Genomic DNA, 13,409 nt, shown 5'->3' on the forward strand with positions numbered 1-13,409 from the left:
AATGTCAAACTAATAATTAATAAATAATAAAATAAACTAATCATTAATATTTAAAAATAATAAAAATATCAAATATGTTAATATCTCAAAATAATAATTAAAATAAATTATTACAAAACAATTAATTAATTAATATTTCAAAATAATTAAAACCTTAAAAGAAATGAATATTACAGAACAATGAATTAATATCTCAACATAATTCCTTAATATCTTAAAATAACTGAATATGAATCGATGTTCATTTATTAATAGAATTCAGATTAATCACCTTTAATCCATAAATGTGTTTTTATTAATCTGAATATTTGAATTGAAACACATTAATTATGATTCTGTTTCTATGATAAAGACATTTTTATTGTTATTTAAATAACGTTTCATCAGAAACACGATTTCATTCAGATTTATTTGATTTCAATCATGAAACATTTACACAATAATATTTTTATTATTACGTCATTAATGTGACGTTAGCAACATTAGCATGAAGCTAACAGAAGAACAACGACCAATCAGAGTCTTTGCTCCGTCTCCCAACAGCTGCAGGTTCTGAGGAGCCGCCGTGCATGATGGGAGTTTAGGGGGGGGGGCAGACCGACTCCTGCGTGTGTGTGTGCGTGTGTGTGTGTGTGTGTGTGTGTGTGTGTGTGTCCATCTTTGTTTTGATTCTGTCCTCCATCTTTGTTTCCTTCTGATTGGACACACGGTCAGAACCGTCAGATCCAGGTCGGTGGGTCTGCAGAGGAACGGGGCGGAGGAACCACCACAGAGCTGGACCGTCTGTCCCGGTTCTTCCCTCCATGTGAACTCTATGTGACGGCTCCATGAAGGTTCTAGAAAACTGAGAAGCTTTTTGGCGGCGGTGGCAGAGTGAGCAGTGAGATGGTGGGACGGGTCTGTGGCGGTGGCGTCGCAGAGTGAGCAGTGAGATGGTGGGACGGGTCTGAGGCGGTGGCAGAGTGAGCAGTGAGATGGTGGGACGGGTCTGAGGCGTCGCAGAGTGAGCAGTGAGATGGTGGGACGGGTCTGTGGCGGTGGCGTCGCAGAGTGAGCAGTGAGATGGTGGGACGGGTCTGAGGCGGTGGCAGAGTGAGCAGTGAGATGGTGGGACGGGTCTGAGGCGTCGCAGAGTGAGCAGTGAGATGGTGGGACGGGTCTGTGGCGGTGGCGGTCGCAGAGTGAGCAGTGAGATGGTGGGACGGGTCTGTGGCGGTCGCAGAGTGAGCAGTGAGATGGTGGGACGGGTCTGTGGCGGTCGCAGAGTGAGCAGTGAGATGGTGGGACGGGTCTGAGGCGGTGCAGAGTGAGCAGTGCGATGGTGGGACGGGTCTGTGGCGTGCAGAACCCTCAGAACCCACAGGGTGCAGAGACGGTTCTGTCTCAGAGTCGGCAGGTCCGGGTCCTTCCGTCACGAGCTTCTAGAAAGGCATCCCTCCGGAGATCTGGCGGGCCACCTGCTCGTCCTGGCTCTCCTCCCGGTCCTTCCTCTCCTGGTTCCAGTCCTTCAGACCCTCGGGCAGCGTCGTGTCCTCGTCCACGCCCCCGGTTCCCTCCACGAACTCCTCGTACGTCGACTTCTCTGCGAACGGACGTTTGCCCAGCAGCTCCACCATGTCGCCCTTATCCAGAACCTCCTTCTCCAGCAGCCGCAGCGCCACCTGCAGGACGAGTCAGAGGACGGGGTCAGAGCCAGAACCCTGAGACCCAGAACCCTGAGACCCAGAACCCTGAGCCCCAAAACCCTGAGACCCAGAACCCTGAGACCCAGAGCCCTGAGACCCAAAACCCTGAGACCCAGAGCCCTGAGACCCAGAACCCTGAGACCCAGAACCCTGAGACCCAGAGCCCTGAGACCCAGAACCCTGAGACCCAGAACCCTGAGACCCAAAACCCTGAGACCCAGAGCCCTGAGACCCAGAACCCTGAGACCCAGAGCCCTGAGACCCAGAACCCTGAGACCCAGAGCCCTGAGACCCAGAACCCTGAGACCCAGAACCCTGAGACCCAGAGCCCTGAGACCCAAAACCCTGAGACCCAGAGCCCTGAGACCCAGAACCCTGAGACCCAGAACCCTGAGACCTAGAAGCCTGAGACCCAGAACCCTGAGACCCAGAGCCCTGAGACCCAGAACCCTGAGACCCAGAACCCTGAGACCAGAACCCTGAGACCCAGAGCCCTGAGACCCAGAGCCCTGAGACCCAGAACCCTGAGACCCAGAACCCTGAGACCCAGAACCCTGAGACAGAACCCTGAGACCCAGAACCCTGAGACCCAGAGCCCTGAGACCCAGAGCCCTGAGACCCAGAACCCTGAGACCCAGAACCCTGAGACCCAGAACCCTGAGACCCAGAGCCCTGAGACCCAGAACCCTGAGACCCAGAGCCCTGAGACCCAGAGCCCTGAGACCCAGAACCCTGAGACCCAGAACCCTGAGACCCAGAACCCTGAGACAGAACCCTGAGACCCAGAACCCTGAGCTCCAGAGCCCTGAGACCCAGAACCCTGAGCTCCAGAGCCCTGAGACCCAGAACCCTGAGACCCAGAACCCTGAGACCCAGAACCCTGAGACCCAGAACCCAAAACCCTGAGACCCAGAACCCTGAGACCCAGAGCCCTGAGACCCAGAACCCTGAGACCCAGAACCCTGAGACCCAGAGCCCTGAGACCCAGAACCCTGAGACCCAGAACCCTGAGACCCAGAGCCCTGAGACCCGGAACCCTGAGACCCAGAGCCCTGAGACCCAGAGCCCTGAGACCAGAACCCTGAGACCCAGAACCCTGAGACCCAGAACCCTGAGACCCAGAGCCCTGAGACCCAGAACCCTGAGCTCCAGAACCCTGAGACCCAGGTTCTACCGTAGAACACCGTACCTTCTCCACCTCGGCCTTCTTGTCGCTCAGCAGCTGGTGGGTTCTCTGGTGCGCCTCGGTGATCAGGGTCCGGACCTCGGTGTCGATGAGACGAGCCGTGGCTTCGCTGTACGGTTTCTCCAGAACCATCTCACCCTGCCGGGGCAGGTCGAAGGACACCTGACCCACCTTCTCATTCATCCCGAACTGGACGATCTGCACAGAACACAGAGAGCGTGAGACACGAACAGGACCAGGACCAGGACCAGGACCAGGACCAGGACCAGGACCAGGACCAGGACCAGGACCAGGACCCTGCTCCGGGTCTGGGACCAAAGAACATTATGGTCTGTGTGTTTAGCTCAGGTCTCCATGATGCGTAGGCGCTCTGCGTGACCTCTGACCTGTTAGTGACCTCTGACCTGTGCATAGGCTCTCTGCGTGACCTCTGACCTGTGTGTATGCGCTCTGTGTGACCTCTGACCTGTGCGCTCTGCGTGACCTCTGACCTGTGCGCTCTGCGTGACCGCTGACCTGTGTGTGACCTCTGACCTGTGCGTAGGCGCTCTACGTGACCTCTGACCTGTGCGTAGGCGCTCTGCGTGACCTCTGACCTGTGCGTAGGTGCTCTGCGTGACCTCTGACCTGTGAGTAGGCGCTCTGTGTGACCTCTGACCTGTGCGCTCTACGTGACCTCTGACCTGTGCGTAGGTGCTCTGCGTGACCTCTGACCTGTGCGTAGGCGCTCTGCATGACCTCTGACCTGTGCGTAGGTGCTCTGCGTGACCTCTGACCTGTGCGTAGGCGCTCTGCGTGACCTCTGACCTGTGCGTAGGCGCTCTGCGTGACCTCTGACCTTTGCGTAGGCGCTCTGCGTGACCTCTGACCTGTGCGTAGGCGCTCTGCGTGACCTCTGACCTGTGCGTAGGCGCTCTGCGTGACCTCTGACCTGTGCGTAGGCGCTCTGCGTGACCTCTGACCTGTGCGTAGGCGCTCTGCGTGACCCCTGACCTGTGCGTAGGCGCTCTGCGCGACCCCTGACCTGTGCGTATGCGCTCTGCGTGACCTCTGACCTGTGCGTAGGCGCTCTGCGTGACCCCTGACCTGTGCGTAGGCGCTCTGCGTGACCTCTGACCTGTGCGTAGGCGCTCTGCGTGACCCCTGACCTGTGCGTGACCCCTGACCTGTGCGTGACCCCTGACCTGTGCGTAGGCGCTCTGCGTGACCTCTGACCTGTGCGTAGGTGCTCTGCGTGACCTCTGACCTGTGCGTAGGTGCTCTGCGTGACCTCTGACCTGTGCGTAGGTGCTCTGCGTGACCTCTGACCTGTGCGTAGCTGCTCTGTGTGACCTCTGACCTGTGCGTAGGCGCTCTGCGTGACCTCTGACCTGTGCGTAGGTGCTCTGCGTGACCTCTGACCTGTGCGTAGGCGCTCTGCGTGACCTCTGACCTGTGAGTAGACACTCTGTGTGACCTCTGACCTGTGCGTGACCTCTGACCTGTGCGTAGGCGCTCTGCGTGACCTCTGACCTGTGCTCTCTGCGTGACCTCTGACCTGTGCGTAGGCGCTCTACGTGACCTCTGACCTGTGCGTAGGCGCTCTGTGTGACCTCTGACCTGTGCGTAGGCGCTCTGTGTGACCTCTGACCTGTGTGTAGGCGCTCTGCGTGACCCCTGACCTGTGCGTAGGCGCTCTGCGTGACCTCTGACCTGTGCGTGACCTCTGACCTGTGCGTAGGCGCTCTGCATGACCTCTGACCTGTGCGTAGGCGCTCTGCGTGACCTCTGACCTGTGTGTAGGCGCTCTGCGTGACCTCTGACCTGTGCGTAGGCGCTCTGCGTGACCTCTGACCTGTGCGTAGGCGCTCTGCGTGACCTCTGACCTGTGCGTAGGCGCTCTGTGTGACCTCTGACCTGTGCGTAGGCGCTCTGCGTGACCTCTGACCTGTGCGTAGGCGCTCTGTGTGACCTCTGACCTGTGCGTAGGCGCTCTGCGTGACCTCTGACCTGTGCGTAGGCGCTCTGCGTGACCTTCCGGAGGTCGTCCTGAGCTCCGGTGGTGATGCGTCCGAAGAAGATCTCCTCGGAGACCCGCCCCCCCAGAGTCATACACATGCGGTCCAGCAGCTGCTCCCTGGTGTACAGGTACTGCTCCTTGGGCAGGTACTGAGCGTAGCCCAGACCCTTCCCTCTGGGGATGATGGACACCTGCACAGGACCACAGCGCAACAACATTACCACTACCACTCCCAGGATGCATTTCAGTGGCAGCCCAGAGCTGAGGCTCATGGGTACTGTAACCATCAAAGCTTAACCAAGAACAGGAAGTGAGACCTTTAGCAGAGGGTCGGCGTGCTCCAGGAACCAGCCGGCCACGGCGTGACCGGCCTCGTGATACGCCACCGTCTTCTTCTCCTCCGGCTGCAGGACCTGCGTCTTCTTCTCCAGACCTGTCACACACACACACACACACACACACACACACACACACACACACACACACACACACACACACACACACACACACACACACACACACACACACACACACACACACACACACACACACACACACACACACACACACACACACACACACACACACACACACACACACACACACACACACACACACACACACACACACACACACAGTCAGAACACGCATGACAGTTAGCACGTTAGCCACAGTTAGCACGTTAGCCACAGTCAGCGCGGCGCTCACCTCCGATGACTCTCTCGATGGCCTGCTCAAAGTGCTTGTGGTTGATGGCGTCTGCCAGGTGGCGAGCGGCGATCAGAGCCGCCTCGTTGCAGACGTTAGCGATGTCGGCGCCTGAAAGACGGAGAACAGGGAGAGTGAAGCACGCGGACGCTCAGCTGTCGGGCGCACACGCAGACTCACGGCGTGCGTACCTGAGAATCCAGGCGTGAGGGCGGCCATCTTCCTGGCCAGAGCGTCTTTGTCGGCGTCCACCTCCAGCTTCAGAGGACGCAGGTGGACTTTAAAGATGGACGCCCGTCCTTTGATGTCAGGGGGACCTGAAACACCACAACACGCTTTAGCGTCTTTATCGTTTCTTTGTTTGACCAAAACATGTTTACGGTTTGATTTCCTGTTAATAAAGTTATTAAATATGATGCGACGCGTCGACAGTTTTTTACGAAATAGTATTTTGAAAGGGTGTTTGGTCCGACTCAGCACGTCCTCACAGAGCTGGATACAATCAAATGAAGAGATCTGTAAGTTATAAGTTCTGAGGGCACCCTCCCACTGTGCCTCCGTCCCGTGCCCCAGCACGTGTCACGGCTAAAGTCTGGTTCCTTTGACCAGTGTGAGTGCAACCGTACCACGTCTAGGAGCGGCACGCTTGCCGTCCACGGCCCGTTTGGGAGAGGTGGGCTTTAGTAAAGCACGTTTGCACGTGTACGAGCACGAGCGTGCGCACGTGTACGAGCACGAGGCCTACGGCGGCTCTGTGGAGTGTTTACTTTGACAGCGACTTTTGACAGTGACCGCCTCCTCCTGAGGCTCCTGAGGCATCGAACGTGACCCTTTCAAAATAAAAGTCCTTTTTCTCACCGATGTAAATCTGTCGGTCGAAGCGCCCGGGTCTCATCAGCGCCGGGTCCAGGATGTCCGGCCGGTTGGTTCCTGCCAGGACCACCACGTTGGTCGCCGTGTTGAACCCTGACGGGACAGAGCGCAGTGAGACCTGTGACATCACAGCCGCAGTGACGTCATCACAGTTAAACACGGGCGCCGTCACCCACCGTCCATCTCCACCAGCAGCTGGTTCAGCGTGTTCTCCTGCTCGCTCTGTCCCCCGAAGTTCCCCCGCCCTCGTTTCCGTCCCACGGCGTCGATCTCATCGATGAAGAGGATGCAGGGGGCGTTCTTCCTCGCCATGACGAACAGGTCTCTGACCTGCACAGGAAGTGACATCATCACGCTGCTCAGCAGGTGGCGGTACAGGATCTCAGGATCTAAGAGGACAGGATATGAGGCGGCGTGCGTGGCTCACCCTGGCGGGTCCGACGCCCACGAACATCTCCAGGAACTCTGAGCCGTTCACCGTGATGAACGGGACGTTGGCCTCGCCGGCCGTCGCTTTGGCCAGGAGGGTCTTTCCTGTGCCTGGAGGACCCGTCAGGATGGCGCCCTGCACACAAACAACCGTTTACTGCTGACCCTCACCTGAGAGGCCCCGCCCTCACCAGAGAGGCCCCGCCCTCACCTGAGAGCCCCCGCCCTCACCTGAGAGGCCCCGCCCTCACCTGAGAGGCCCCGCCCTCACCTGAGAGCCCCTGCCCTCACCTGAGAGGCCCCGCCCTCACCTGAGAGGCCCCGCCCTCACCAGAGAGGCCCCGCCCTAACCTGAGAGGCCCCTCCCTCACCTGAGAGGCCCCGCCCTCACCTGAGAGGCCCCGCCCTCACCTGAGAGCCCCTGCCCTCACCTGAGAGGCCCCGCCCTCACCTGAGAGGCCCCGCCCTCACCTGAGGGGCCCCGTCCTCACCTGAGAGGTCCAGGCCCCACCCTCACCTGAGAGGCCCCGCCCTCACCTGAGAGGCCCCGCCCTCACCTGAGAGGCCCCGCCCTCACCTGAGAGCCCCCACCCTCACCTGAGAGGCCCCGCCCTCACCTGAGAGGCCCCGCCCTCACCTGAGAGGCCCCGCCCTCACCTGAGAGGCCCCGCCCTCACCTGAGAGGCCCCGCCCTCACCTGAGAGGCCCCGCCCTCACCTGAGAGGCCCAGGCCCCGCCCTCACCCGAGGGGCCCCGCCCTCACCTGAGAGGCCCCGCCCTCACCAGAGAGGCCCTGCCCTCACCTGAGAGCCCCCTGCCCTCACCTGAGAGGCCTCGCCCTCACCTGAGAGCCCCCTGCCCTCACCTGAGAGGTCCAGGCCCCGCCCTCACCCGAGAGGTCCAGGCCCCGCCCTGTTTGGACCCCCCCCCCCCCCCCTCACCTTGGGGATCTTGGCGCCCAGGTCCTGGTACTGTTTGGGGACCCCCCCCCTCCCCTCGGGGACCCCCCCCCCCCCCCTCACCTTGGGGATCTTGGCGCCCAGGTCCTGGTACTGTTTGGGGACCCCCCCCCCCCTCACCTTGGGGATCTTGGCGCCCAGGTCCTGGTACTGTTTGGGGACCCCCCCCCCCTCCCCTCGGGGACCCCCCCCCCCCCCTCACCTTGGGGATCTTGGCGCCCAGGTCCTGGTACTGTTTGGGGACCCCCCCCCCCCTCACCTTGGGGATCTTGGCGCCCAGGTCCTGGTACTGTTTGGACCCCCCCCTCCCCTCGGGGACCCCCCCCCCTCACCTTGGGGATCTTGGCGCCCAGGTCCTGGTACTGTTTGGACCCCCCCCCCTCACCTTGGGGATCTTGGCGCCCAGGTCCTGGTACTGTTTGGACCCCCCCCCCTCACCTTGGGGATCTTGGCGCCCAGGTCCTGGTACTGTTTGGACCCCCCCCCCTCACCTTGGGGATCTTGGCGCCCAGGTCCTGGTACTGTTTGGGGACCCCCCCCCCCCCTCCCCTCGGGGACCCCCCCCCCTCACCTTGGGGATCTTGGCGCCCAGGTCCTGGTACTGTTTGGGGACCCCCCCCCCCTCCCCTCGGGGACCCCCCCCCCCTCACCTTGGGGATCTTGGCGCCCAGGTCCTGGTACTGTTTGGGGTTCTTGAGGAAGTTGACGAACTCCATGATCTCGAGCTTCGCCTCCTCGCAGCCGGCCACGTCTTTGAACTTCACATCGATCTCGTCTTTGAGGATCTTCGCCGTCGTCTCGCTGACGCTGAACAGCCCGCCCATCCCCCGGCCGGGACGCCCCGCCCCCGCCGGCCCACGCCGCAGCATGAACAGCAGGAAGCCGATGATGAGCACCGTGGGGAGCATGCTCAGTAGGAAGGAGCTGAGGAGAGAGGACGGACGTTAGGACGGACCCAGGACCACGTGTGACACGGCCAAGACCCCGGGAACGTTACCTCACGTCTACGGACGCCGAGGCGTGGCTGCCCGTTAACACGCTCAGAGGGGGAGGGGTCGGCCGCCGGGGCTCGGCGGTGAAGTGTGTGTGAGGGCTCACCTGCTTCTTCATCACTCGCTCCCAGCGTCCGACACTCAGTTACGTCTGGACTCGGTTCGTAACCCCCCCACACCTGTCTTTGAACGCCCTCTGGAAGCAGGTGAGCCCGCCCCCCCAGCCTCACAGCCAATCAGAAGGTGTGTGTGTGTGTGTGTGGCGTGATGTGTATCACAGAACGTGGCGCCCTCACCCGTCGCTCTCGGTGGAATAGACCACGGGCAGCCGGTTCTCTCCGTCGATGTTGAGCTCGTACTGCGCCGTCTCCAGGTTCCTCTCAAACGTGTCCACGCTCCCGATGTTGAACCACACGTACTGCTGACACACACACACACACACACACACACACACACACACACACACACACACACACACACACACACACACACACACACACACACACACACACACACACACACACACACACACACACACACACACACACACACACACACACACACACACACACACACACACACACACACACACACACACACACACACACACACACACATTTCAGGCCACGCCCCCTTTCAAGCGTCCGTTCTCTCGCCGTGATTCATTAAAAACAGCCCCAGAGGATTCAGAGCCTCTGGAGGCTCACATCCCTCTGAGCGCTCCGTCCAATCAGCAGCCGGCTTCTCTCAGGGAGAGCGACGCACATGCAAATCAGGGGCGTTTGGCGAGACAGACCGGCCTCATTCAGGGTATTTGAGCTTAATGGAAAGGTAAATAATTAAGGCCCCCCTCCCACTGTGCCTCCGTCCCGTAAAGTCTGGTTCCTTTGACCAGTGTGAGTGCAACCGTACCACGTCTAGGAGCGGCACGCTTGCCGTCCACGGCCCGTTTGGGAGAGGTGGGCTTTAGTAAAGCACGTTTGCACGTGTACGAGCACGAGCGTGCGCACGTGTACGAGCACGAGGCCTACGGCGGTTCTGAGGTCATTTCCTGTGCGCCTGTTGGGACGTAGAAAAAAGAAGGAGGGACCATGCGCGGACATTTCAAACAATGGCGGTGAAAGGTTCACGTTGGTGTGATGCGGAGGTGGAGTGTTTACTGCAGATTTGGTCGATGAAAAGATTCAAAAACAGTCGACAAGACGCACAAAAACTCCGAGGTCTACGGAAAGATCTGGAAACAAAGCCACGCATCGCCATGACGTCATCAATGCGTGTGACGTGTTACGGCGTGATGACGTATAGGCAGCAAGAAGCATTCTCCGAGGCCCAGGTAGTGTGAGTACAAACGGGCCTGGAGGGGGGGACAAGGACCCTAAAGCACGGGGCACGGGACGCACGCACAGTGGGAGGGTGCTCTAACCTGTGACTGAGGCACAGAGGGAGGGTGCTCTAACCTGTGACAGAGGCACAGTGGGAGGGCGCTCTAACCTGTGACGGAGGCACAGTGGGAGGGCGCTCTAACCTGTGACGGAGGCACAGTGGGAGGGCGCTCTAGCCTGTGTAAACAGTAACTCACCCCGTCCATCGGCGTCTTCCCCGGAGAGAAGACGACTTTAACGTAACGCTTGTTGACCACCTCCAACCGGTCCACCTGGAAACACACACACACACACCGTTACACTCAGGAGCAGGTGTGCAGGTGTGCAGGTGAACAGGTGAACAGGTGTGCAGGTGTGCAGGTGTGCAGGTGAGCAGGTGAGCAGGTGAGCAGGTGAGCAGGTGAGCAGGTGTGCAGGTGTGCAGGTGAGCAGGTGAGCAGGTGAGCAGGTGTGCAGGTGAGCAGGTGAGCAGGTGAGCAGGTGTGCAGGTGTGCAGGTGAGCAGGTGAGCAGGTGAGCAGGTGAGCAGGTGAACAGGTGAGCAGGTGAGCAGGTGAGCAGGTGTGCAGGTGTGCAGGTTTGCAGGTGAGCAGGTGTGCAGGTGAACAGGTGAGCAGGTGAGCAGGTGTGCAGGTGCGAGCGGCGGTCTCCTCACCACTCCTTTGGACAGGTAGGTGTTGACAAAGTCCTTCCAGGTGACCTCTCGTCCTCCGTCCCTGAAGAAGAAGTAGTAGGTGACGGCGGTCCAGAACGCCGCCCCGCCCAGGAGGAACACACGGAACTCCTTATCGTCCCAGGGGACGTCGCCCTGAAACACACACAGCCGGGTTCAGATCCACAGCCCCAGGTGAGCAGCGCCTCCACAGGTGGACTCAGCAACTGACCTTCTGCAGACGGCTGTACCAGTGGGACTCCTCCCTGCGGCCTCCGCGTTTTCCTCCTCCTCCTCCACCAGCTCCTCCCGCTCCTCCTCCCGCTCCTCCACCCGCTCCTCCTCCCGCTCCTCCTCCTCCTCCTCCTCCTCCTCCTCCTCCTCCTCCATCTCCCCCTCCGTCTCCCCCTGACCTCTCAGAATCTCTCTGAGCATCGCCAGGTTTGACGTCTGCGAACAGAAAATCCATCAATCAGTCCGTAGATTTCACAGTAGGTGACGGTAGGTGACAGTACGTGACGGTAGGTGACGGTAGGTGACGGTAGGTGACAGTACGTGACAGTAGGTGACGGTAGGTGACAGTAGGTGACGGTAGGTGACGGTACGTGACAGTAGGTGACGGTAGGTGACAGTAGGTGACGGTAGGTGACAGTAGGTGACGGTAGGTGACAGTAGGTGACGGTACGTGACGGTAGGTGACAGTACGTGACGGTACGTGACGGTAGGTGACAGTACGTGACGGTAGGTGACAGTACGTGACGGTAGGTGACAGTACGTGACGGTAGGTGACGGTAGGTGACAGTACGTGACGGTACATGACGGCAGGTGACAGTACGTGACGGTAGGTGACGGCAGGTGACAGTACGTGACGGTACGTGACGGTAGGTGACAGTACGTGACGGTACGTGACGGTAGGTGACAGTACGTGACGGTACGTGACGGTAGGTGACAGTACGTGACGGTACATGACGGCAGGTGACAGTACGTGACGGTACGTGACAGTAGGTGACAGTACGTGACGGCAGGTGACAGTACGTGACGGTAGGTGACGGCAGGTGACGGTAGGTGACGGTAGGTGACAGTAGGTGACGGTAGGTGACGGTAGGTGACAGTACGTGACGGTAGGTGACAGTACGTGACGGTAGGTGACAGTACGTGACGGTAGGTGACGGTAGGTGACAGTACGTGACGGTAGGTGACAGTACGTGACGGTAGGTGACAGTACGTGACGGTAGGTGACGGTAGGTGACAGTACGTGACGGTAGGTGACAGTACGTGACGGTAGGTGACAGTACGTGACGGTAGGTGACAGCAGGTGATGGTAGGTGACAGCAGGTGACGGTAGGTGACGGTATGTGACAGTAGGTGACAGTATGTGACAGTACGTGACGGTATGTGACAGTAGGTGACGGTATGTGACGGTATGTGACAGTACATGACGGTATGTGACAGTACGTGACGGTATGTGACAGTAAGTGACGGTATGTGACAGTAGGTGACGGCAGGTGACGGTAGGTGACAGTATGTGGCGACACGTGACGGCAGGTGACGGCAGGTGACAGTATGTGACGGCAGGTGACAGTATGTGACGGCAGGTGACGGCAGGTGACGGTAGGTGACGGCAGGTGACGGCAGGTGACAGTATGTGACGGCAGGTGACGGCAGGTGACAGTTTCTACCTTTGGTTTCTGCTTCAGCTTCAGTGTTTGTTGGAATTTTCTGACTTTCTGGAAAATATTTTTCAAAACCTGAAGAAGAAAAACACGAAACACTGAAACCAGGTCTGAACCTTCACAGATGCCCCCCCCCCCACCCCACCCCCTCCTCGGCCCGGTCCTCACAGAGACTCATAAACACCGCGCCGTACCTTTAGGCGGCCTGGAGCTCAGCCGCCGGTACACTCCCATGAGGTCACTCAGCAGGCTCCGCCCCCTCTCCACCTGTCCCACGCCGGACGCACACGTCACCTGACAGACAGGAAGCAGAGTTTAACACGGGGGTTTCAAACCTTTTCAAATGTGTCCCAGCTTATTTCCTGTTTCACTTCACGTGACTGACATCAGCAGACAGGAAGTAACCAAGGACCAAGGCTGTTGCCTAGCAACGGAATTCTGTTTAAAGGTCAAGACCATTGAAGTCCACCGGTGCAGCATGAGTCCTGTTTAAGTGTTTAACTATTAAAGTGTCTGAGTCTGTGACTAACGGAGCTCCCTGAACCAGCCAATCACAGTGCAGCCCTCTGACGTCACACAGGTGAGTCTACCTGCCGTGACAGCGGGTTGTTATCAAACAGCAGCGGGGTCATGTTAGCATGCTAGCCTGTTAGCATCACCTACCAGCCTGAGCGGGGCGGCGGAGGGCAGCAGCAGCCGCCGGGCCGAGCTCCTGCAGCCGGCGGACAGCAGGTACCGGTGGGCCATCCTCACACCAGGACCGGGGTCCAAACACCGGGACCGGGACTGGGGTTCAAACACCAGGACCGGGGTCTAGACTCTGCCCAGCAGCAGTGGTCCTGTTCCGTAACAACACTGCTCCGCCATCTTGT

The 13,409-nt window shown here is 59.0% G+C and overlaps 1 protein-coding gene across 1 annotated transcript; it reads right to left on the minus strand.

Moving 5' to 3' along the window:
* Positions 1-404: 404 nt before the first annotated feature.
* Positions 405-13,409, minus strand: afg3l2 (AFG3-like AAA ATPase 2). The gene is made up of 18 exons (XM_083928548.1): positions 13,201-13,409; positions 12,732-12,831; positions 12,544-12,612; positions 11,238-11,314; positions 11,097-11,195; positions 10,868-11,020; positions 10,411-10,485; positions 9,128-9,249; positions 8,490-8,763; positions 6,879-7,016; positions 6,628-6,781; positions 6,437-6,544; positions 5,770-5,895; positions 5,579-5,689; positions 5,188-5,303; positions 4,861-5,061; positions 2,875-3,069; positions 405-1,661 (listed from the first exon to the last, which is right to left on the minus strand). The coding sequence occupies exons 1-18, from the start codon at positions 13,282-13,284 to the stop codon at positions 1,422-1,424; spliced, it is 2,442 nt and encodes an 813-aa protein (XP_083784674.1). The 5' UTR covers positions 13,285-13,409; the 3' UTR covers positions 405-1,421.

The sequence above is a fragment of the Echiichthys vipera genome (assembly GCF_963691815.1).
Source record: "Echiichthys vipera genome assembly, chromosome: 15".
Lineage (NCBI taxonomy): Eukaryota > Metazoa > Chordata > Actinopteri > Perciformes > Trachinidae > Echiichthys > Echiichthys vipera.